At 33.4% G+C, this 25,617-nt stretch overlaps 2 protein-coding genes across 3 annotated transcripts in view; one reads left to right on the forward strand and one right to left on the reverse strand.

Moving 5' to 3' along the window:
• The window catches only part of LOC109600266 (zwei Ig domain protein zig-8), a 31,649-nt gene extending 9,093 nt beyond the window's left edge, over nucleotides 1-22,556 (forward strand). The window contains exons 1-6 of one of the 2 annotated variants that reach the window (XM_049965372.1): nucleotides 8,735-8,939; nucleotides 15,030-15,196; nucleotides 17,975-18,188; nucleotides 20,372-20,598; nucleotides 21,906-22,068; nucleotides 22,400-22,556. In XM_049965372.1, coding sequence (XP_049821329.1) covers nucleotides 8,888-8,939; nucleotides 15,030-15,196; nucleotides 17,975-18,188; nucleotides 20,372-20,598; nucleotides 21,906-22,068; nucleotides 22,400-22,527 — 951 coding nt within the window. In that variant the 5' untranslated portion in view covers nucleotides 8,735-8,887 and the 3' untranslated portion in view covers nucleotides 22,528-22,556. Of the gene's footprint in view, nucleotides 1-8,734; nucleotides 8,940-15,029; nucleotides 15,197-17,974; nucleotides 18,189-20,371; nucleotides 20,599-21,905; nucleotides 22,069-22,399 lie in introns of those variants that run through there. The other variant, XM_020016399.2, reaches the window with a different exon arrangement.
• Nucleotides 20,656-21,880, reverse strand: LOC109600267 (proteasome subunit beta type-4-like). The gene is made up of 2 exons (XM_020016400.2): nucleotides 21,621-21,880; nucleotides 20,656-21,569 (listed from the first exon to the last, which is right to left on the reverse strand). Exons 1-2 carry the CDS (start codon nucleotides 21,719-21,721, stop codon nucleotides 20,912-20,914), a joined length of 759 nt encoding a protein of 252 aa, XP_019871959.2. The 5' UTR covers nucleotides 21,722-21,880; the 3' UTR covers nucleotides 20,656-20,911.
• Nucleotides 22,557-25,617: the final 3,061 nt, after the last annotated feature.

The raw sequence follows: 25,617 nt of genomic DNA on the forward strand, positions 1-25,617 counted from the left end.
CCCGTGTTATTTAAAACGGGAAATTAAAATTTACGATGCGCCACCTCTTAATATTAATATTAAGAGCTGCAAATTTCACAGTATTTTTTTTACCATTTCCAACAAGATTTTCGATATAAATAAGAAAAAAAAAATTTGTCGATTTTTTTGAAACAGTCTAGTGTTCATATTAGGAGACTAGGTCAGGGTAGAAATCGTGCTACAACTCTTGCTCAAGTATTTAACTTTGAGACAACGGTTTGTGACTACAAGAGTCTCACACAAAACATAGAAGGGGTTTGAATAAGTATTGAAACTATTCGACAACGATTTGGGGAAGATAATTTGCAACCCCGTATTCCTGCCCGAGGCCCGATCTTAACAGTGAATTATCGCAGAGCCCGGATGAATTTTGGTAGAGATGAATTAGGTAGAAGTGAATTGGGAACGAGTTCTGTTTACAGATGAATCTACATTTTGTCTGAACACATGCAATAGACGCGTTCGTGTGTTTCGATGGCCAAATGAAAGATACGCTCAATGTGACTTCGTAAATACCACCTTATTTAATGGGGGCTCAATTATGACGTGAGCAGGAATTTCTTTAACAGCACGAACCGACTTAGTAATGATAAATAATGGGAACCGTAGAGTTACATTTTGGACTGCAGTTCGCAGTCTAAACCTTAACCCAAAAGAACATATCTGGGACATTCTTGGGAAACGTTTAAGAGACCATCCAACTGTCCAGATTTTGAGTATAAATAGATGTGAGGTTATCATTCGTAGTACAAGTAGAAATACCCCATATTAAATTCAAATGTTTAAACATGAGATTTAATTAATTTTTGTTTTTTTTAGGAACACAATATTTTTTAAGATTTTTTGTAACAATTATAAATTAAAACCCATTTTTAAATAAATATATTAAGAGTGTGTATGTGTATTTTTCCCGTTATCAGAAAATATTAATAGTAATCAATTATTATCGGTGTGGTGTGTCAATTTCTTTTTGCAGTTTGGGGCGGGCAAAACAAAACATCGATGCTTTGTTCTTTTAACTAATCCGTCACAATTTTGGATTTTTGTTTGGGATCGTTTTCATGTTGAAGCAAATATATCCCTGTACATAAATGAGTCTAAGGGGACCTATGTCAGAAGAGTTGAAGCATCATTATAGGATAATTGAATCGCCACAATTTTTACTGTGGTTATAACAAACTTTTTGTATAGTTTTATCCCTGTAGGATGTTTAACATCAGTATGATCATCATTTTTTATAAATTAAATTTAGACTCGTCACTAAAAACCAGTTGTCTACACTGTTCTATGATCCAATGTATGTGATCCTATCAAATCAAACTTGGATTCCATCCACTAACCATTTTGTTACCATCCCGTTTCCTCCAGGTTAGCTTTATTTCACTTGGCGATAATATTGGCTTGTTTTTTAACATTCAAATTGTCCAATTGTCGACTGTCTTTCAAGTTGTTCAAATTTTTATTGTATGGTAAATGATAACTTTTTCCATCCATCTTGTTCCACTCGGTCTTGATAACACTAAATTATAATTCTACTTACAGATTCACTTCGACCAATGATTAAATAATTATAACAAGCAAAAGACTGCTGCGATTTAAAAACAATAATAAACATTATAGGTACAGACATCCAAATCAAGGAGTTCAACTCATATTGTTAAAATATTTTAATAAGTTGCTATAATTATAGCCAGAAGTGCATGAAAAGTTCAAACATTTCATTTGATAATGTTCCATCACGAATGTAGAGGAATACTCGTCCGCGTAACATGTAAACTTCATACAATTTGCATTTGCACAGCCGTAAAATCCAAATTAATAAGTCGAGGCAAGTTTACTTCTGTGAAGCGGCATCATTATCTCCGAATTTAATTTCGTGTGAAACTCAAGCACAACGCGATGTTTATGTTCCCTATTTAAAATGGAAACACATTAAATCCTGAATGGCTCAATTATAGTCTATTGGGTAACAATACTCCGAAATGGTGCTGATTTTAATACGGCCCGATTAGAAATTTGCGTTGGAGATTGAATTTCGTGAGTAATATATATTTAATGGGTTATGAATTATGACGTTTAATTAATTGCTCAAGTATATCTCTAGTTGGAGCAATTTCAATTGAAGTAATCAGTTCAGATGTGCTCACACTTGAATTTAGATTTCCAAGAACGTCATTCTGAAGGGGCCGAGAAAGATATTATTTTAACAAATAGTTGTTGTCAACTTGTGTATTTTAAAACTCTCTGAATTAGTAAATAACGAATGCAACCTTCAGTACTAATAATTCATGATTTGCTACACGACGCATCAATGTATTTGACTTTTAAATTGAACCCGATATAATAAAATATTGACGTTTTTCACATCAAAGGTGTATTTGAAAAGTAAACCTGAATGATATTTCGTTTATTGAGACGCCGTTTGATCGCATAAACCTTCCATTAAATATTGTGTATCCTCAATGTTATGGCTACCGCAAACAAAATTGCCTTCCTCCGTATCAAACCCGTATTTATTTTTGGAGATTTAACATCTCTCCTTGAATAAATGATTTTTGATATGTGCCAAATGTTAGTTGTATTTAATTACATCAATTGCCACTGCACGTAAAATTTGATACGCACCAGAATTCCAGAACGGCAGTATAAAACTCATCAATGTGGTATTTATAAGAGTACAAGAGTGTTTCGAATTAGCTCACAATGTCGAAATAAATCTAATCATTAAACAGTTTTTAAAATAGCCCGTCGCTGTAACTAATTTGACGTACACACGAAATTAGTTCCTCCACGTTTTACGAGTTTTTGTTGGACATCCAACGAAAATAGGAAGATCTCACCTTTTAAACTGTCATCGGGTTTCCGAGATTTCATCCGTCAAGATGCAACCGCGTTTTGTGAAAAATAATCCAATTATATCTTATATCCGGCAAAACAACATGACGTATAAACGTGGGAGCCTGGATATTTTGACAATGGCCTAACGATCTTCGAGAACGAAAACTGTTTTGTTCTAAATTTGAAGAAGTTATAAATACACACGTCGCTTTCAATTTTTTACTATGAATATAGTTTTAAAACTTTATATGTATGTGTAGACATGGTTTCGAAAGTTTTGGCATCACGCTATAACTTAATTTTAATTAAATCCCTAAACAATTGTTAACATTTCTCAAGTAGAGAATAAGTTAAAGAGAAATAGTAGCATAATGTCAAGTTACAGTACATCGTATGTGCACTCCTGCTTTGTAATAAAGAATTTTCACGCCTCTTATTAGATTATTAATAAATTCTTGAGGGATATGTCCCATTTTTCAACTGCCGCCTGTAATAGGTCAATAGTACTCATGAGAATATTTAAACGATCTCAAATTAATCTGAATAAGTAACCCCATACGTGCACAATTGGATTCATATTCGGTGATCACTTTTTTCAATTTCACCTTCACTCAGAAAGTCCGCAACCCAATAAGAAACTGCAAACTCAAACAAGACCTGATTTAGGCTACTGGACGTCATATAAGCTCAAGAACAATTTTGAATCGGTTAAGTGATGCAGGAATTTGTTGCAGGAGACCTTAATTGTTTATGCTTAACTTGCCTTCAGTTTATTTAAACAACTAAGTGGTTCTTTTTGATTAAAATTGTGATAAGTATGAAATTGTTTTCATTTTTTGTCAATTTTTAATTTACTGACACAAAAATAATTAAAGGTACACACCTACACTATTTGAATTAAATTTAAGCAAAGTAAATTCATCACTGTGGTGGTGCAAAGCTTTTGAAACTGAGTTTATTTTCTCCGGGAATCCATAAAGTTAAACACACATCATTTTATATAGCGCAAAACCGTCTGCATGCAGTAAAGAAAACAATGCGGAGCAAAATGACGCGTGCATAAACCGCTTTCGGTCCGGCTCAAAGTTAAAACTGTAATGAGCTGAAAATTTAAATTATCGACGTGGCTTTTAATTTCAACTTCAGGAGCGTAACGCCATACAGCCTACTGTGCATTTTCACCCTTTCATCTATCGAACTTGCCAATTATTTTATTTCGTTCAGGAACGGCCGATTTGCGAAAATACGCGCTCCGTTTGTGCTCACCTACGTTGAGGTTTGCTCGAGCCACATAATTTACTCGTCGTTATCGTATTGCAATACCACATTAATTGGTCTGTTAGATGCGTTTTACTGGCGTTTTGATGAAACGGCACTGTTCAATTCAATCATTAAATTTTAATGTAAATTATTCAAAGGGTAATTCAGATAATCAATGAATGACAAACAGTAGACATGAAACCTCAAGTAAAGATCCACATTCCTGTGGAGACGTCAGTTCAGAGATAGACTTGTATTTGCTTGTGGTTTGCGATAAGAATAATTGTTGTACTATTACTATTAGCATATCCTTTACATAATTCTAATTAATTTACAATGAGATGATTCCTTATTTTTTTTGTCTTGGAAAAGAAAAGTATTTTTTGTCTAAATACAAAACGTAACGGTTCAAAAATATTTATAATACTATACTTATACAATTAAGAGGAAAAAAACATTGTTGTATCAATGTTCACAACTTCAACAGACAGGACAGATATGGTTCCGGCATATGTCCCGGAAATCGAGGTGTAATGTAATAATTAATGGGTAAGTTTTTTTAATTTGAAATTAAGGAGAATTGGACAATAATGTTTATTATAAATTAAATAAAAAAGTTATGAAAACAAAATGAATATATTCATAAAATAAAATTTAAAATTGTTCAATATCTTAAATATTTATTATTTCACAACCAATTACAATAAATCTTTAAACAGACCAATAAATTCATGAATTGTGTCAAATAATATTACTGAAAATTTTATTATTTTCTGCTTAGTTCAAATTATTATTTGTAAGTAGTATGTGTTTTAGTTTGAATCATTTTGTATGCTGCTACATCAATTGCATTCCTGAAATCTTCTCAGAAACAATACGTCTCGGTCTATGGGAAAATTATTCTACTATTCTTCTGTCTTATGGGACAATAAATTTTAACGATTTTTCAAATATTTTTCATTTATTGGATTACACTTTTTTTAAGCTCTGAGAGCGTAATATCTTCGTCATCTGGCTGTTTTGGTTTTTGAAATATGTGATACTTTTTTCAAGCCTGTTGAAAGTAATGGCTGAAACATAGGGTGAATATATAACATGCTAGTTCAAATAGTATGTATTATATTCATATCCAAATTACAGAAGTCTTAAAGGTCTCCGAATGTACAAATTACCGAAGCCTCGCACTAACATTATTTAGTTTCTGTAAATGGCCAATTTAAAACCATTTCGTAAATTAAAAGTTAGTAGTATTATTAATGCAGTATTAACTAGTCATACGAGCAGATAATGAATATATTAAAAATATAAATTGAATGTAGGGAAAACGTATAAATTACAGGTATTTTATAAAAGAGAAAAATGAACGAGCTCTTAGAGCGGAATATCTTTGTTACTTGAGTCCTTTGCTTTTTGTAATTTTACACAAAGATCAACTTTCTCTAATATTTTTTTCAAGCCTGTTGAATGTAATGGCTTCAAGCATTGTTAAAAATATAACATATGTTTGTTCAAATAGAAAAATTCTTGTTCATACTGTCTTTAGCATGTATTATTTTCATAGCTGAATTAATGAAGCAAAATCTTCAATATCTAAACTACTGACTCTCCGGACTATCAAATGTCCGGACTTTCGAAGTTACATTGTTGTATATTTTTAGTTTCTATGAACTGTTTACATAATTTATTTTTTTCTGGGATTATATTATATATTTTTTTACAACAATGTTACAACATTTTTTTTTGTCAAGATAAAAACTTTTCCTAAATTAAAAGATATTTTTATTCTTACTTCTGTTTTACTTGCCTTGTTGTATGTATAATGTATTATGTGGAATCACCCAGTATTTACAACAAAGAATTATTTTTAATGAATGTTTTTTTGATAAAAATATGTAAATGAGTGGTAACACTTGTTCCTGCAGTGCCAATTTCACTGTTCTCATGTATAGTATAATAGTAATGAAGTGAACTTACTTATTTTCGTAAATTTTATTTAAAATGCCTTATGAGAGGTTATCAGAAGTCTAGAAGGGATGAATTATTGTTCTGACACCATAAGGCATGTTGTAGAGGTAAATTGCACCAACGGTACAGGGCGTAGTTTCGAAAACCTATTCAGGGTTTGTACACTAAAAAAAGAGGCTACGGAGAAACCATGAAAGAGTCACAATAGAAGGCAAGGACTGTTTTCTAACTTCAAAAGCAACCTGTGCAACCTACAGGTATCAGTCGAAATTGTTAGGTTAGGTAGAAGAGAGAATTATTTAACAGAAGACAGTTTAGTTTTCCATAACTATTAACACAAAATAACATTGGCCGCTTAAGTTGGTGTTTGGAGCATGAAAAGTTGACAATTGAAAATTGGTGAAATGTGTTATTTTCGGATGATACCAGAAGTGGCTTACATTCAGTCCATCGGCGAATCCGTGGTTTAAGAAGTCGTGGGAGGCTCTGTGGTACTCGATCGGTCCTCAAATATAAAGGAAGAAGTGTAATGGTTTGGGATGACATTATGATTGGTGTATGGATTTAGTGCTACAACCTGTAGTAGTCTCTGGAGATGTGTTGTCGGGGATTCTTTCATATTTATGCAGGATAATGTTCTTCCACATACCAGCAGAGTTACAAAAAATTGTTTGGAAATGGAAGGTGTGACCGAATTGAGTAGCTTTCTTATTCATCGGATCTTAATCCAATTAAGTACTTATAGGATAATGTTAAAAGAAGAATTAGAGCTCGTCAAAATATACCTGGTAACACAGAACAACTTATACCGACAGCTTTAGTAGAATGGGGACAAGAAGACATTAATAATTTAACAGAGTGCATGCTTGCAACGTGCTTGCATTGCTGGGATGGCAACATTGATGATTAGATTAGCAAAAACCTTTTATTTTTTCTTAAAATCTAATTTTTAGAGAAATTCACATTTTTGTTATTTGCTCTATATAAAGTTTGCTTTTATGATTTTGCCTATAGTTTTGTAGTAAAATTGGTTTGGATAAACAGCTTTTTATTTTAAAAATACTTTTTTACGAATGAAACACCGTTTCTCGTAATTACTAGGTCATTCCATTTAAGTTTGGTTGTGTTAATTTTAATTTATGATAAGCTTTTAAATATTTTGAATAAATGGTAATTATATACAATGTTATTAATTTTAAGTTAAGTATTTAACTACCTGATACATTTTCTTGATGAAAATAATTTAAATACATAACTTTGTTCGCCACAAATTAAACTAAAAAAATGATAATTAAAATTAGAAAAATTCTGATGAAATTTTAAATTACAAGTAATTAAATTACCTACACATATTTGAAACTAGCAATTTTGTTTCAAACTGCTGCGGTGGTTATTAGCCTAATAAACTCGGCAATATATGAAATCTCCGTTAAATGTCCAACTATTTTTATCTACCCCTAAAGATTTTATTAAAAAATATAAAAAGTAACATGTGGCTCACTAGTTTACATCCTAATGCTATACATAAAATACAGCATATTTATGATAATATTTTATGGAGATTTCCGGCATATATTACAAGTGTCTGCCTAATACTTTTATATTAAATTTCCTTTCCGTTCTTAACGTGAACTTGGCGCGATCGTTAAAAAACATTGGCCTTATTAAATTTTAATTTGAGATTATTAACTCGTCGAGTTATAAATATTAAATAGCAGCTAATAGCTGTTAGTTTTTTAATTAAATTTTCCACCAAACTGTTCTATTGATTTTTCATCTCGGTCGCCGAGTGCACAAATTAAATTAGAACTTTAGTGTTTTTATTTTATTAATTTTACCATATTTCATCAGTTTGTAACACCGAATGAATTGTTACGCAAGGAATATTGCCCCAAAAGTTGTAAAGGAGAAACAAAGGAGGGAATCGAGAAGAGTCAATAGAGTTGAAATTTTCTCAAACACTGCAACAGGTTAAACCGCGACATGTTAAATATGTGGATGTAAACTAAACATGACAGAGAATATTGAAAACAGGAATACTGGAGAGCCAATATGATCCTGATGTTTACCAATAGGGCCAGTGTGTGCATACATACATTCACCCCAAATTTTATATGTGTCAACAAAACTGAAGGGAAACACTTGCACAGCGTGACTACAAACAATTTTCACTATATTATTTAAAGTTTCAATTTTTATCTGCTCAAATTGGTTTTCCGCAGCAGTGATAATAATGGAGGGTCTTTTTCCGGTTTGTGCGTGTTTAGTTCAATTACACATCGAATCGATATAACAATTGCATCGAAATTGCCGCCCATAAAATTGTTCGGTTCTATTTCAGGCGCACTTAATTTAAAATGTTTACACCACAAATTGGACACAAGTCACACTCTTTAGACTTAAACGATGCGTGCGTGTCTACCCTAACGACACCGACATCACGGTGTTAAATAACACCCCGGTTGGAAATACGTTAAATCAGGAATTAATTCCAAAACAGATCATTTTATTGCGTCGGAAAGAATTTCATTGACAGCTATTTTAGGGACCGAAGAGAACACAAGTCCTATAAATAGTCGAGGCTTTCAGGTATGTTGTTAGTTAAATTCGTACAGGAATTAAAGCTATGCGTGATTGTTTTCTTTCTCGGATATCAAGTTTATGATGCTTTATTTCGGATACTTTTATTGGGCAATGCAAGTCCTGATTCCAAATTAAATACAGAAGAATTACTTTGGTTATTTGTTGGGTGGTTTCGTAAAATAATTCCAAGCGGCGAAAACAAAGCAAACTCGTTTTAATCATGGGTTGTGGTATTTTTAGAACAATGGAGATTGGAGTAGATTTAAATGAAGGTAAAAAATATTATTAGCTTTGAATGTGAGTTTCGCTAAAGCAACGATTCATTTCCGTACCCTAGTTCGTCATGAACAAAGCGGAAGGCAACATGGTTCCATTTGTATATCACATCACAAATACGATTTAACGTTAAAAATAGAAGTATGTTTGGTACGTTGTGCAAATATTGGCAAGGTTTGCAATTAAGCTTCGATTTTAATTTTGATTATTTCCGACTTTTTGTAGTTGACAAGTGTTCAAAGCAAGAATTTGCCTTTTAATTCGCGTGATGATTAAAGGCTGTGCGAGTTTAGTCGACGAGCTTTGAACCACGTGAGTCGTTTGACCACTAGCATTCCAAATTGAAACTCGGGGTTTCCACCTTTGTCAACAAAAAATCTCAAAGGAAATAAAGTCAGTTCCGATGGGGGAACATTCGTCATTAATTCATGTTTGTCGGATTGTAATGTTTTATTTGAAATCTACCGTAAATGATTAAAAACTTTATTTAAAAGTTGTAAAAGTTTAAACGAAAATAACGTTAATTTAAATAATTCTATTATGTAATTGAGAATTTAATGAAATACACAAGCTTGAACTCAAATTAGAACCCCACACACACACAACGGTGGCGCCCGCAGAGATAGAAAAACAGTTTTAATTAAACCTAAACCAGCGTACCAGATCTGAACAATCTGACGGACTCCGGCAGGTGGAATGCGTGAATTCACGCCACCGAAACGGCGCGTCGGGACGGTTTGCGGCTCGTGCATGTCTTGAAGTAGAGAAACAAAAGTAATCAGCAGACAACAATAGCTGAAAGGCGGCGAAGACAGCTGAAATCTCGCCAGGTTCGCTTGTTACGCAAATAGTGGCATCCGTTTCTTAAGTTCACATGTTTGAACTCATCAACATCGGTCCACGTCTCATTTACCCCGTATGTGGGGATATTAATACGTCGTGCAGACCGTGCAGACCCGAGGGTCGTAGCGCCACCATACTATTAATTTTACGTTCTAAATCAGCTCGTAAACACAGTTTAATTAGACAATGGCCAGTCAACAGCTGCATTTAGTGTACTATAGTGTGTCTCGGTGGCAAGTTCCGTATTAATTAAGTTTTTAGTTCGGAACGGCCTATTTTCATCACCGTGCCAGTGTAACGTTTTAACGTGTCATGAGTCATTTGTTCGGAAAATTGCCGCATTTCTCTTTCCTGACCTCCGTTGCTGCTGGAGGAAACTTGGTTGTGGTGATAATTTTAAATATTTATAGGGACCTCCAAGGAATAATATTTCATGCCTTCACCACGGATATACGATAACAAAATTGATGCTTTAGATGGACATCTTTAACAATTTATGAACTATATGAATATACGAAAAATGTATAATGGGATAATGTGTTAAAAATTATTTTATACCATCTATTATTCTTTAGTAATTAGGGAATAGTCAAATTTCATCAAATAAAACCAAAATTTTTTCCAAGAACTTTTTTTATATTTAAGGTGTTTGCATACATATAATAACACATACAAATTTCAGCAAAATCCAGAACGAATTAGGTTCAAAAGTGGCAAAATGTTTGCTGTTCATGAACCATTTATCAACGCATCCCTCACAAATCAAAAAATAAACGAAGTCAGTGTGTCGGTGAGTACCATAAAACGAAGTCTAAAAGAATGTGGTCTCTATGGTAGAAAATCAGCAAAGAAACACAGCAAAAAAATAGAGCAACGAGACTACAAGAGAAATTTTGTTTTCCGATGAAAGTCGGTTCTAATTATTCAAATCTGATGGTAGTTTATAGGTGAAAATACCAGTTAATGAATGATATAGCCAGCACGAAGCCCGGACCTCAATCCCATTGGAAACCTTTGACTACAAAATGTTACATACATTTTTCTGTTTTGAGCTGTACATAAATATAAATCAGTCTAAGGGGATCTGCACCAAAGGAATTGAAGCATCCCCACATCATAATTAAGTTGGCACCTGTTTAACTGTTGTATATGTTAATAAATTTGTTGCGTAGTTTTGTTCCTATAGGATAAGCAGAACCGTCATTTTTTTATAAATTAAATTTAGAGCAATAAACTTTACTCATCCACATGGTTCTGTGGACCAGGGAATGTGATCTTAAGCAAGTCAAAATTGGAATTTTCCATTTTTAGTAGAAACCAGGATTTTTTGTCTTTCTAGGTCTGGAGTCAAACGAACTCCTATCCACTAACCATCTCCTCACCGTCTTTAACCTAATTTCCCATTTTCTTCAGATTTGTTTTAATATCAATTAATGATAAGATTGGATTGTTTTTTATATCTATTTTTTCAAGGTTTTCGAAATAATTTTCCTCTAGATTTTTTAATAAATTATTTAGCCATAAAGACATAGATATTTCTTACAGTAAATTTATATTTACGTACAGAGAAGTAAATTAAGAAAAAAACATTGGAATTTTTTATCAAATATTTCAGTCCTATAAAAATATCCCGTTTCTTTTGTCACCCAAACAATACAAATACCTCCATGAAACGAATTCTTCAGTGCACGCCTGAATCTCCCTGAAAAATTAATTTCTGTTTCACATATTCATAATTTATCAAACAACATCCACCCCTGTAAATTACCTGTTCAAACAAACCGACTAAGTGATTAATTTTTTATACAAATCATTTGTTTTAAATAATGTGGCGTCCGTGACAAAATGATAAAGTAGCGAAGCAACTGTCAGACGTACGTAGCACGTAAACGTTTATAACGTGGAATTTTATATCGCGATAAGTTTAATCACTCTAAAATCTATGCTGTGTTTTAAGCGTTGATTTTATCTTTGGATGCACTTTTGTAATTAGCTTTCGTGTTGATTTTTATCCATTTATCTCTGTATGTAAATGAGCCAAGCAATACTCCTGCTTTATAATTAATTATATTTAAATACAAAACCCATTATAAAATAAGTTTAGTTTTGGGACCATGTGTTGTTTTAATAATAGTACAAGTGTTAACACAACAATAGATATATCAGAATTTGACGAAGTGCCAAATATAAAATAGATCTTAATGAGTCAGAAAGGTGCTCAACCTTTATAATATTAGACCTCAAATATTTGGGTAAAATATGTACGCACGTCAGCTTTAAATTAGCTCTCACGTACCTGAAATCAAACACACGGACGTCAAATGTCTGCATAATATTGAAATTATCTCTTGATGTTTTCATTCGTCTTGAACGTTTTAAAACATTATTTGCCTTCGTGGAAAGCTTTAATAAACTTAGAAATAATCGCCTTATTTTTATCTTTTTGTTTTTCCCCTTGTAAATTTAGTTTTCAGAGTATAGCCTTGTTATCTAATTATTCTTGGAAACTCTTGATGGTAGCGTTCCTATTATTTGGAATGATTTCTCATTTCGTGTCTTGCTGTCAAGCAGGATCTCACAACATTTTGATATTACAACACAACGACCTATAACACTGTTTGAATAGTTGGTAGATCGCCAGAGGGGCCAATAAGACAATGCCGATTACTCCAAAGATGACAGTTGGCCAGCTGCGTTCCGAATATAAACTCAACACAATAGTGTGGAGTACACATTCGATCTGTTTCCAACTACCGGGTAGCTAAAAAAGGAACTACCCCTATTTATAGTACATTTAAATGTCCGACGCGAAGCGAGAATAGACCAAGACGCATTATTTCTACCAGGTCCATTAAAATATCATGCATTTTTTGGATTGCTCAATTTCTTTGAGATCGAACAATGCTCCACACAAACAACCGGATGGAGATTCTTCCCATCGTTTCCATTTTATTATTAGGGACATATTTTTATAAGAATCGCCGTTCGTATAAGTCAGTTATTTCCGGTGGTAAAATGTTTTAGGCACGAAGGAAGTGGATTATGAAGAAAACATCGAGAGTGTTTTAGTAATTGCAGACTCTATAAGGAATGATCTTTGATGATTTATGTTTAAGTAAGTTATAACAGTAGCAAAACATCATAGGGTTTAGCGACATGACATGCAACACAATGTAAACCGTTAGGTATAAATTTATCATCTAATGGGGCAATTAATCAAGGACACTTTCCTTCTGATGTTATTGTTAGTGTGGCTATAATGTAATCATGGCATGTTAACCGGGCTGCTTACCTGACAATAATTAGCAGCACTTGTGGTGTGCGCTGAGGCCGAGCTTGTATCCTCCGTGACCCCTTTATGCGATTGCCATTGCCATTGGAACTGTGTCTGCATTTACGAGTGCCGATTACACAGACGCAACGACGATTCCATAATAAAACCGAAACAGAAATGAAATCCGGGCTACACAGCCTGTACCTAATTTCTATTCCATCTACGTGATGTTTTTGTAAAAACGTACTAAAATCTTGACACCAGAATTGTACGTTTTAAAATATTTGTTTTCAGGGTATTAGGAAAAGAAGGTACAAAGAGCAAGAGTAGATACTGAATGATTTTTTTTTAATTACTACTTCAAAGATTAAGAGTTATGAGCAGATACAGATGTACAGTTAAGTAAGCGGGATAAGTTTGGAGCGTCACATACGAAATTATTCTACAAATGTCACTTTTCAATTATTAGTTGTTGTTGTTTATAATTGGTAAAAATTGAAATCTTTGGCAAGCATCTGTCGTTTCATTTCCTGTGATACCAATGTATGAGGGGCCAAAAAAAAATGATTTTAAGATTTTCCAGTTTGATTTTGTTATGGAATGTTTAACGAAGGTATATGGTCATTAGCTTAGTAGATTGCAAATATTTTTTAAAATAAATTCAGCTGGAAGGATTGAGTGTGGAATATTCCTTGAAATGTTTTTTAATCATCGCTGAAATAGTTATATTTTTATCATATTGATTTAATTCTACCATGATTTGGTTTGATAGTCCATTTTGAAATGTTTTAGTCTTTTGTTAGTGTCACACTAAAATGTAAATTTTTGAAAAGAAAATTTAAAAAAAAAAAATAATTTTTTCAGTGTTGTAAACTACCATAATTCTATAGACCATAAATATTGTAAAAAATTTAAAAATGTGTTTGATGTTTGAATAGCAAATAAAACGAATTTTTCGGGCGCACATAAATTAGCTAATCCCGGCAAACATTGTCATTAATATCGTTATAGATTATGCTTATGCAGCCCGCGCATTACAAACATTACATACATATTCTTGTTATATTTACTCACCAAATATTGTGCCAACTAGTTTGTCTATTAGAACAGTAATTGACCCACTGCCATTTGGCATCGCTTAAATTTTTAAATTATAACATTGATTTTCGCGTGCCAAATATCATAACAAAAAAAACCCATTTTAATTTAATCTCGTGGTGTCATACGAATTACTCACATCTTCATAAAAGCGATACAAATGCGATAAAAAGAAGTGCAATTGTCCGCCGAACGAGGATCTCCATTCCGGCGTGCATTATTATAAAACACAATCGGGAGTTCTGCACCCGATACCAGACAATTATTTTATAACAGTGAACAGGTTCCAGGAGGTCTATTAGTGCGCGTATAAATTGCAAATGTGCGATATGTTCAACTTCACAAACACAATCGTAGCATCCGAACATTTGCGAGCCATTACGTGCATTGTAACTATTGAATGCGAGGGGGGATAAATTTGATGGAAGATACATGATTAAACAGAATTACGCTTCCTGTTGACTCTGATGTCAATGCGATAAACCAGATTATAGATTTTAATGTCCAATTTTATGGATTAATCATAAAATGGCAGATGATTTTTATTGTGGGATAAGCACCTTGCACATTTTATGGTACCATCATCAAACTCCACGTTTATATTAAAAACTGTTTTAGAAAGTGATTGTGATGCGTCTAATGTGTCTTAAAGCATAATTGACGGCCTTTCTTAAATTTACAATTGTGATGGGACTTTAATATTATTGTTATTGTATTTCAATGATGTGAGGGCATGCATTATTAAAATCCCAATTATATCAAAAAACCTAATATCGAACTTTCTGGCACGTTTCCAGAGATTTAGGCGAGCAAATTACTTTTCGGGCTGCGGCGTCGGAATTAAATCGGCTAATAAATTGTATTTTTACAGGATACCCGTGGAACGTTTCTGACACGAATCCGGGACGATCGTACGTTGGCGGTCAGCATTTGGCGTTGCCCCCCGAATTCGATGACATCCTGATAAGGGAAGTGGACGCCACAGTCGGACAAACTTTGCTTCTGCCATGCACTGTTAAGAATCTCGGTGACAAAGTTGTAAGTTTTTATCCTGCCTAAAAACAATATTACTGACAGCTTGCTTTCTTATTTTTCGACTTTTTGGCAACGATAATTTTATAAATAAGGTTTATCCTAAGAAAATACAGTGTTAGTTGTTTATTTTTGTTAATCTCGGATCATTGAAAATTCTTCATATTGTTTTCTTATCCTAATAAAAATAGTGTTTAGAAGGTAGTCAATATTTTGTCCAATCGGAACTGTTTGCTAGAAATAATATTGTTTGAAATTGAGTTATAACTTGTTTGTCTCAGATGGTATTGGGATGTTTTTCGGCATCTGGTACTGATCCCATAGTACAAACGGATTGTTTTGTTTGTAAAGAAATCTTGGCAAATCATATGCTGCTCTTCGGGGATACATTTTTATAATTTGGAAGTGTCTAAAAGAAAACGATCCAAAACACACATCCAGGCTTGTAAAAAATTGGTTTTTGGATCAGATGGTGAATGTTCCCCCATGGCCTTCACGGAGTCCGGATTTAGTTGCAAAAATTGCAGCATCTGGAATTAAAAATCCGACCAAGACCATTTATAATAAGTCATATAAAAAGAATGGATAAACATTTCTCTGGAAGTGTTTCGTAATCTTGTCAGATATATGAATAGGCGATGTCGAGAAGTTATTTAAGAAAGTGGTCATGTTACCAAATGTTAAGTCAATAAATTATTTCTAAATTTATTTCGTGTACCTTATAACTTGATTGATATCAAAGTACAAATCAGGACTTAAACAAATTTTAATTGCGGCGCAATTAAATTTAATTCGTGGTATTATGTCAAGAACAATATGAGGGTTGTAAGAGAATCCAAAAGTGACTCGAATAAAACTGCCGAAGATTTTAAGACTAAATATTCACATTTACGGGTCTCTGTCAGTACTATAAGACGTAGACTCGGGAAAAAAACAATTTACATGAAAGAAGGCCCGCCAAAAAACCCTTCATTTCTAGAAAAAATAGAGCTGTCAAACTCCAGTTTGCACGGGAGCACTTAGATTGGTCTGGAAAAAATGAGGTGACATAATGGTGAGGGGCCCATTTTCTGAGTTTGGAATCGAACCATTTGTAAATATATACATTTTTACACCTCCTTAACAATGATATGCTGCCGTAAGCTGAGGAAAATATGCGTTTGTTGTGAATTTCCCAACAAACATTCAGCCAAATTTGGCCAGTCCCGATATAAACACCATAGAAAATATATGAGACATGATAAATCTTAAAATGTAGAAAGCTCACTCAGGCAAATTTCAACACTTAAATTAATTTATTAATATTATTTGAAATTTTGTTTATAAGCAAGAGATTGATAACCTAGTGTCTTCCATGAAAAGATATCAAGAGGTAATAAAAATAATGTATATGCAACTAAATACTAATAAAAAATATTGAAAACCCAGGTATATTATTTCGTTGTTTTACTTTTATTTTATATACTACAGTTCTCATCCTTTTGATTTTTAATCAGTTGTATATAGGTGATATCAGGTAAGTATAAATTGTGTATGTACTATTATTTTAAATATACAAATGTATTTTGAATTTTTTTCTTAAAATTAAATTTGTTTCTTTACTTATGACTTTTAATTGGACTGTAATCATTCATATTAAGATATGAAAATATAGAAATAAATATATTAATTGAAAAATAAATTACAATTTATTCCGTACTTTTGACCACCACTGTATTTGACTTGACTATAATATAAATTATACAATTAACTTTTATTAAAGTGATTGGATATGACCGTATAAAAGTACTGTATTATTATTATACAGATATTGAATCCGCTATGACATCAGAAAATATTTTGTATTCCTTATAAAATTTTATCTTATATGCCTTTGTTAAAGATTTTTTACTTTTTACAACTTGATCCCTTATACACAAACACATTTATGTTTTCCCTTGAGCAGGATCAAGCGCAGTTTTATGTTCTCTGATGTTTTTTTTGTTAATTCAATGCTGTGCCGCATTTATCAGCGTTTATTTTGAAGGTATCGCTGATAAATTCAATTTTACTTTTTGGTCCTACAATTCGATTAAAATTTCCGTTAGAGTTTTTTAATTTACTCGGTACTGTATTTACTTTAACTTTTATCTAATGGATTTACGTATACACACAAAATGTAATTTAACAAAACTAAGGGAGTCGAAGCAAACCTTTAATAGTCCATTATTTACAACATAATCTGACTAATTGGAAAAATGTTGGAGACATTTAAATGAAAAATCAAATTGCATTTTACTGAAATTCAAAATACTTATTTCTCAATCGCCTTTTTTAAATAGGCTTTTGTATCAAATTTACAGTTCTCATACATAATTATGAATTTCCAACATAAAGAGATAATAGAAAAATAACAAAATACCAGTCTTATAGTTAAATTAACTATCCCTAGCTCTTTTTAAAGTTTTCTGAAGGTATAAGAGCTTTTAAATTTAAATAAGCCATGTTTAATCTATGTAATCAATTTAAAATAATAAAGTTTTGTAACTAAATTCTGTTCCTATATAATAGCCCGTCTTTTTGTACAACATCGCAATTAAAATTCCTCAACAATTTAAAGATTACCGAAACACAAAACAGACAAAGCAAACAAATCAAACGCTGTAGCGTAATTCTATACATCAGGCAATGCCAGTCGTACATCAATACGTTGGCACCTACATGAAAACCATCTGTAGCCGATATAGAATAGACGTGTTTCCAGAGAGTTTCCGGTTTGAAATCGTCGATTTTGTTTTGTTGCAGGTGTCGTGGATTAGGAGTAAGGACTTGCATATCCTGACGTCTGGACGGCACACTTTTTCCAGCGATAGCCGTTTCGAATCGGTGCACTCGAGCAGTTCGGGGGATTTCTGGGGATTGAGGATAAGAGGCGTCCACATATCTGACACAGGTCAATACGAATGTCAGGTTAACACCGATCCCAAGATGAGCCTTGCCATTTACTTAAACGTCCAAGGTATATTTACGCTTTGATCTTACGAAATCATCTCGCCAAACTTTTGTTTCCCTTTTTTGTATTGAATTTTATTTTATATTTGTCTGTTTGCGACGCCGACGAAATAACAGAAGCTGGTCGTGACAATAAGTATAAAGGAAATAAAAATCAAAAAGAATTATTCAATGCAGTTGTTTTAAGGATATTAAAAAGCGATAGAAAATGTAGGCTGCGTAGTTTTATTTGAAGATTCGATGCATTCGAGTGACATTTCAAGGGAAGTTTGTTTTGAGTTGCCGTTACGGTTACCATCCCAACGACATTTCAGTTATATTTCTTTGCTGAAAGCTTAGTGATGCACAATCGTTTATTTCACGAAAGCTCTATAATCTTATAAATTCTTTATATGTTGTATACAAGAAACCGCAGAGACGTGACCGTCGAACGCACGGAAATCAATTCCGGTGGAAAAATAAAAATAAAACCGGATTAAATTCGCTAAAAAATTCGTGCAAGGATCGTATCCTAGGATATTCACGTCACATTTTCTTTTCTTTCTATTTAAGGGCCTGAGGAATAAAAGATAATACATTGAATAATGGATGAAATATTAATAGACGGCGAATATATTATTCCATGTGTTGAATGCAATTTCGACAGCTCAAACTTTATCTTTTCCCTTAAATCATATTTGCGATACACATCAAACGTCTGGTCGCATATGTTTGCATGTTTGAACACGTGTTGTTGATTGAAATTGTAATTTTTCTATTAATATTCATAAACATTTCCTGCACATCCATAACCAATTATCATTGTAATCAGCGTTAATTACTAGATGAAAACAAAAAGCTAAATTCATTTAAAAACTTTATTCCAAATAATTATACTTATAGACTTAATATATATGCGGTGTGGCCCATTTGAAAGTGGAACTCTCTCATAAAATTTGTTTTTTATCCGTTTTCATAAAACATAAAAATGTGTACTTAGACACAAAATGTCATGTTTTTTTGCCCCATAACCAAAACCTACGGGGTAACTTTTAGGCATAAAAATTGAAGAAATCATATTAGCAATTTTTTTATAGAAAATTTAATTACACCACTGGATTAAGCATGAAGTTATTTTTTTAACAAGTAATCCATAGAATAAATTGTCAAAAATACCACAAATATTAATTTTCAAGAATATTAGAATATTATACTAATAATACTGTACCTACATTAATACTTAATATCCAAATTTTATTATTCCATTTATTTACTGTTTTATTGAATGCACATTCTGGGATAATTTCCGCATTAATTATACTATTAAGTTTTAAGAGTATTAGTATAAGTATAGTATAATTAACATAGTATTATTAGTATAATATTCCAATATTGTTGAAAAATAAGATAATTTGTGTTCTTTTTTAGTTTATTCCATAGACTATTTAATTCAAAAATAATAAATAAGAATATGATTTTTAATTATACCACAGTAGTACTAGGTTTATGTCCATTTCAGGGGGTGCTTAATCCAGTGGTGTAGTTAGATTTGTTATAAAAAATTGGCTAGTATGATTTTTTCAATTTTTGTCTAAAAAACGTGATAATTTGTCTCCAAGTATACAATTTCGTACAAAAAAAAGTTTGTTGAAATCGGACAAATAATATAAATTTTATGGGCCACATGTTTAAACTAATAAGACTCTTCTTTTTGAGATGTTTTAGAAATAGTTAAATATATGGTATACATTGAATTTGGCATTAATACAAATATCATTGGTTTAATTTAATTAGTCGCCAGGAAAAATTTTGTTGCCCAATTAAAAATTTATAACATAATTAAACTATTTAATTCGGCATTTAAATACTCATCATAAAATCCCCGAATTGTTTTAAATCCCTTTTTATGCGAATGTGGGCAGTAAAAAGCAATTAACAATTGCTTTTTCATTCGACGATCCGGTAATCAGCAATTTAATATTCCAACCCAATTTCCCCCCGCACCACGATAAAGAATATTAATGTTAAAAAAGGTTTTTTCGCCCGCCACTCAATTCAATTACCTGTATCGAGCATAAATACAGGACGCGAGAGCACAATTACGGGCTTGTTGAGTGTAGATTAGGGGCGGCCCCATTTATCCATGTTAAAAGCCGAAAATCACTGCACACAATGGCCGAGAATGGCTTTGTAAAAGTGCGCCCTTTGTAGTTTCAGGTGCACACCGTCCAGGAACGTCCGACTCGAAGTGGGTCAGCCAGGCGCTAATAAAAGGTCCGAGGGAAGTTTACGTCCAGGATGGGTCCCCGGTGACCTTCACATGTGAAATATCGCCCTTATCGGTCGCGTCGTTACAGTCTGGGGCGCACGGATTTTTCTTCAGTTCCAGGCCAAAGGTGCGATGGCTGCACGACGCCAGGGAACTCGCCTCCTCCGAGGTAATCACTCTAATTTAACTCTAGGTACTTTTGTTGGGGTGGTTAATAAAAATACGATTTGAATTAAATTCAACATCAGTGAGTATATTATTTCATCAATGTATCTAATTTGACCCCATCAATCTAATAAAAAGCGACTATACTATCCTTGAGGTTAAAAGTGTTCATTTGATACTAAGGATAACCTACCGAATCCCTGTAATGAAGTACCTGTACGATTCTAACAAAAGTCAACGTTACCAATTACATTATATTAAAAGAACATAATTCCATCCCATCTAACAACTATAATCTAACAAACAGCGGAAGATATTCAGTTAATTAAGCGGGCTATGTTCCAGTTTTCGCGGACGGTCAAAGGTCCCTCAATGTTTATACCATCTTTGAGGTCAAAATTGCCAATTTGATACTTGAGATAGCTCCTAGCATCTCTGTAATAGAGTATCTCCATGGATTTTTCAATCAAACTCTTGGCATCCTCTTTATTTAGCTTTGGATTCCTAAGTAACGCATCACGTAACAACGGTGAAATTAAGTGGGCCCCGTACCCGGTGCAAATAATCTTGTCTTTAAAAGCAACACCTTTTTTCTCTACGAATCCTAAAAAGGGTTGGCCGTCTTGGTTTCCAGCAATGACAAAGTCGACCCAAAGCGGATCCAGTTGACATCTCCTGTTGTACAAGATTCTGGTCAACCAGCAGTGTAGCTCTTTGGGTTTAAGTTGGGTACCATCGTCAATACAGTCGTCCTTGTTGACTTTTCCTTCGATAATGGCCTTAAGATGTTGGAAGTCCCCGTAGTCGCCTCCAGCTCCCAGAATAATTTTGTCGTTGACTTTTATTATTCTGCTGCAGTTCCTGAACCGTGCCAAAGAACCATATGATCCCAACGTGTCGCCGGCCATCATCACACCTGCGTTATACTGTATTGCAACGATTGACGTGGTCGTAGTGGCGACATTCTGAGTGTACCTGCATGAAAGCAAATTATTTTTCAATTCTGTAACACTTTTTACAACTTGCCGAAATCGAGAAGGATTTTGGTTTTTATCAGAGAATGGGAAAAATGCACCGGGGGCTGGAACTTTGAACCAATAAGGCGGAGGACACCCAGGATTAGACATTTTTTAAATATCAGACTGACTGTAAATGAGAGACTATTCGTTTTGTCAATTTGGATTTAATGACACTTCATTTTGGTCTTACTGTTACAACAATGGGTTTTTATTGAAATCCACTACTTCATGGTTCTTTTATTTCAGTTGTTATTCAACAAACAATAATTAACTTTTCTTTGCTTTGTTAAAGGATAACGGAAAAGGAATAGTCATTACATCAGCATATACAGAAGACAGCATGAGATTGATCAGCACAATCCATTTACCATCCGTAACTTGGAGAGACAGTGGACAGTACACGTGCATGCAACCGTCCACTAAAGACGATAAAGTCCAATTAACTGTCATCGAAGGTAAACATAAATATTTTGTTTTCAGATAAATAATACACCAACAAACACGATTTGTCACAACTCCGAACACACACTGCAAGAAATAATTTCCTGCACTTACCTGGCAGTTAATTATAAACACAAGCAGTCGTTTTTCATTATGTCCTGGTGTTACGCCATAAATTTGCTTATACAGGATGTACTATTAGTGGTTCGTAATTGTTTGACTTGGCACTAAACGGTTATTTCATGCAGTAAATTCCCTTAATAATAATTCAATAATATACCTAAGGCCTAAATGCGTCTTAAGTGGTGCTTTGTCAAACGAACTAAATTTTTGTGCATTTTTCAGGCGAACATTCCGAAGCAATGCAAAGAGACTCCCCACTTTTTTCGGACGGTGTTAGGTGTTTTCCTTGTACAGCACTAGTGCTTATTTGTATCACTGATTTATTTATTGTGTGTAACATTTTTATATAAACGTGTAAATAAATTATATTTTATTTTTTTATAGTTTTTTATTTTGTCAAATGTCTCACCTCAATAGTAATTGATTATTATTAATATTTTTTGAAAATGGGAAAAATTAACGTATACTTTTTGAATAAAAATATTGTTTTCTAAAGAAACTTAAAATTAACAAAAATTGATGTTTGTAAAAACTTAAAAATTTGAACTTAACATGGGGTATTTACATCTTTACTACGAATGACAGCTTCACATCTTCTCTTCATTCTCAAAATGTGAGTTCGAATTTCATTTTTGATTAATTTCTCTCCAAATTTCGAATACAAGTCGCTTCACATTCTCTTAGTTATTCGGACGCTTAGGATGGTCCCTTAAACGTGTCCTAAAAATGTCCTAGGTATGTCCTCTTGGGTTAAGATTTGGACTGCGAGCTGGCTAGGCCATAGCATTAATCCCAATGTTAGGAAGATAATTTCCGACATGGACTGTATGTGGTTATGCATTATCTATAAAAGGGGTACATGGCACCACATGTTCTTCTAGAATGTTCAAATGTAACGCTCAAAGTTAAGATTCCCAATATTTGTCACTACCAAATCGGTATGTGCTATTAAAGAAATGTCTCCCCCCACCATAATTGAGCACCTACGAAATAAGGTAGTATTTACGAAGTTGGATTAAGCATATATTTCATTTGGCTGTAGAAACACACGAACGCATCTATCGCATGTGTTCAGGCAAAATCTAGATTCATCTGTCAACAGATGTCGAGCTCTCGTCTCGGTTAAGATCGGGCTTCGAGCAGGAACACAGAGTTATAAATTATCTTCCTTAAGTTGTTGTTGAATAGTTTCAATACTTATTCGAACTCCTTCTCAAATTTAAAAAACTTGATCTTGAGTAGGAGTTGTAACGCAATTTCTACCCTGACCTGGTCTCTTAGAATGATCACGTTGTAACATGCGGGAAATAAATGAATGGGATATACAAAAACCTTTCGGCTATTCTGCAGAAGAATTTATTTCCAAAATTACAGGTGGTGCGTTAATTTCTTTCAGCAATGTATACAGTAGGAAAATCGTTTGACCCGTCTGAATTTAGAGAGAGACATCTTGCATGACAGAGACAGTACAAGTCTGTCCTATAGTGGGAGACTTACTGTCTCTATTGTTCATGATGTCTCTTTCAGGATTCAGATGGATCAAACTCTTTTCATACTGTATACATTCCTAAAACAACAATGTAAGCAATTGATCGTGCACAACGTCCACAAACAAGAGGATCGACGATCGAGTTCTTTCCACACACATAAAAATAATAATGTTCATGTGTGTGTATATCTGACGATCAAAGTAATTTCGAATTTATATGACTCCATAAAAGATAATAGAAGGCGGTATCATGGCGGCAGCTTACAATCTTAGCGAGATCAAACTTCCATTGTGTCAAAAATTGCGTGAGAAATACGTTTGCCAAATTGCGTGTGGAATAGAATAAAGGAGGAGTTGTTTTCCTGTTTGCGTTTCCGCATTGTATCAATAACGGATTTGAATGGGGGGTGTAGAGAGTGTGACTATTTATCAAGTATTTTGAATACGGACGTCGAGACATGTTCTCGAATTAATCAATAGTCATCAGAAACAATTACCGGAGCACATTAAGTAACGAGTTTGAACACAAAAGATGAACTATTTTGTACCGTAAAATTGAATTTTAAGTGTGTCTGTATTAAACAAAAATTAATTGTTGGATGATTATAAAGGAACAAAGTATAACCGGAAGAGAAATTTGTTCGTCAGTCCCAGTTGATAGTTAATTGCCTCGTTATAGATAAATCACGTATGCCTATGATTTAACCGAAACCTCGGTTGTTCGTTTTTCCATGCAGTTGATTGAAATATATTACATTTAAAATTACACACTCAATAACGGAAGTTTTATAGCTGCTCATTTAAAGACTGTTAAATTTTGTAACGCCCAGACATTTTATATTGGTTGAAGTGTTGGGATGTTGAGTCGAGTGAAACATGTTTGTTGCAAAACTCGGGGCTTCATATCGAGCAATCAGTTCTCATACACATTGACATAAGGACGTTAAAGGATGAGGGCACGTAATAACTTCAACTACCAAACTGGCTCTTCTAAGTTTCCAACGGGAGATTTGTGTCTGAATGAGGGCTTGACAGTATTATCACTTTCGAAATCACGAATTACCCTCTCATGAGCTGTCCCTTCTAATTGCCTTATTACCAAGGCTATTGAAGTCCAATACCCTCCCATAATTAGAATAGATTCCGCAACATGTAGGCCGCAATTACTACATTAAATTCAATTTGGAAGACCTCGGAACAGTGTCCTACGGCCAGAGATGTTACTTCTGACCCACGAGAGGATACGCCACTATGTAACTGTTAATTATATTAAATGTAGGTAGGCTAGGACCACAAGTCCAAAAATAACGTTTAATTACCTTAACCCATCACGACTTTCTACAGGTGGTATTTAATTCATTTACCTAAAGGGAGTGCAAACAGTTCAACACATATTATTTCACCTCAAGGTGTTCCACATACACAATAGTAAATTTTTACACGGAAATATATAAAGTGAATATTTTATCTTTTAAACTCTTTGACGTGTTTTCATGAATTTACAAATTTTAGTCCGTGTACATGTTCATCTGACTCGTTTCACCGCGCAGCAAAAAACGTAAACAAACCCCTGTAATAACATTGGCATGCTTGTAACAAAGCAACCGCCACAAGGCACATTTAATAAATCAAGAATTACTGCATAAAGGCCACAGTTTAATATTCATTCTTTGTCGTGAAATGAAATACTTTGTAAATATTTTAACTGCAGTACAACGTGAAGTTGCTTGATAGCTTTAGTGTTACATTAAATGATATGTGACAATAAAAAGGGTTTATATCCTTGATTTATTAGCATCAGTAATGTAATATTATAATGTATATATTATTAAAATATATTAAAAATATGAGCTATTTGAATTGGATGCCAGTACTTAAATTTGTTTTATTGTCTAGTTTTTTGTTTTACAATGGATAAAATTATGGCAACGTTTTACTCTATCTATTATTT

This window comes from Aethina tumida, chromosome 3 (genome assembly GCF_024364675.1).
Source record: "Aethina tumida isolate Nest 87 chromosome 3, icAetTumi1.1, whole genome shotgun sequence".
Taxonomy (NCBI): domain Eukaryota; kingdom Metazoa; phylum Arthropoda; class Insecta; order Coleoptera; family Nitidulidae; genus Aethina; species Aethina tumida.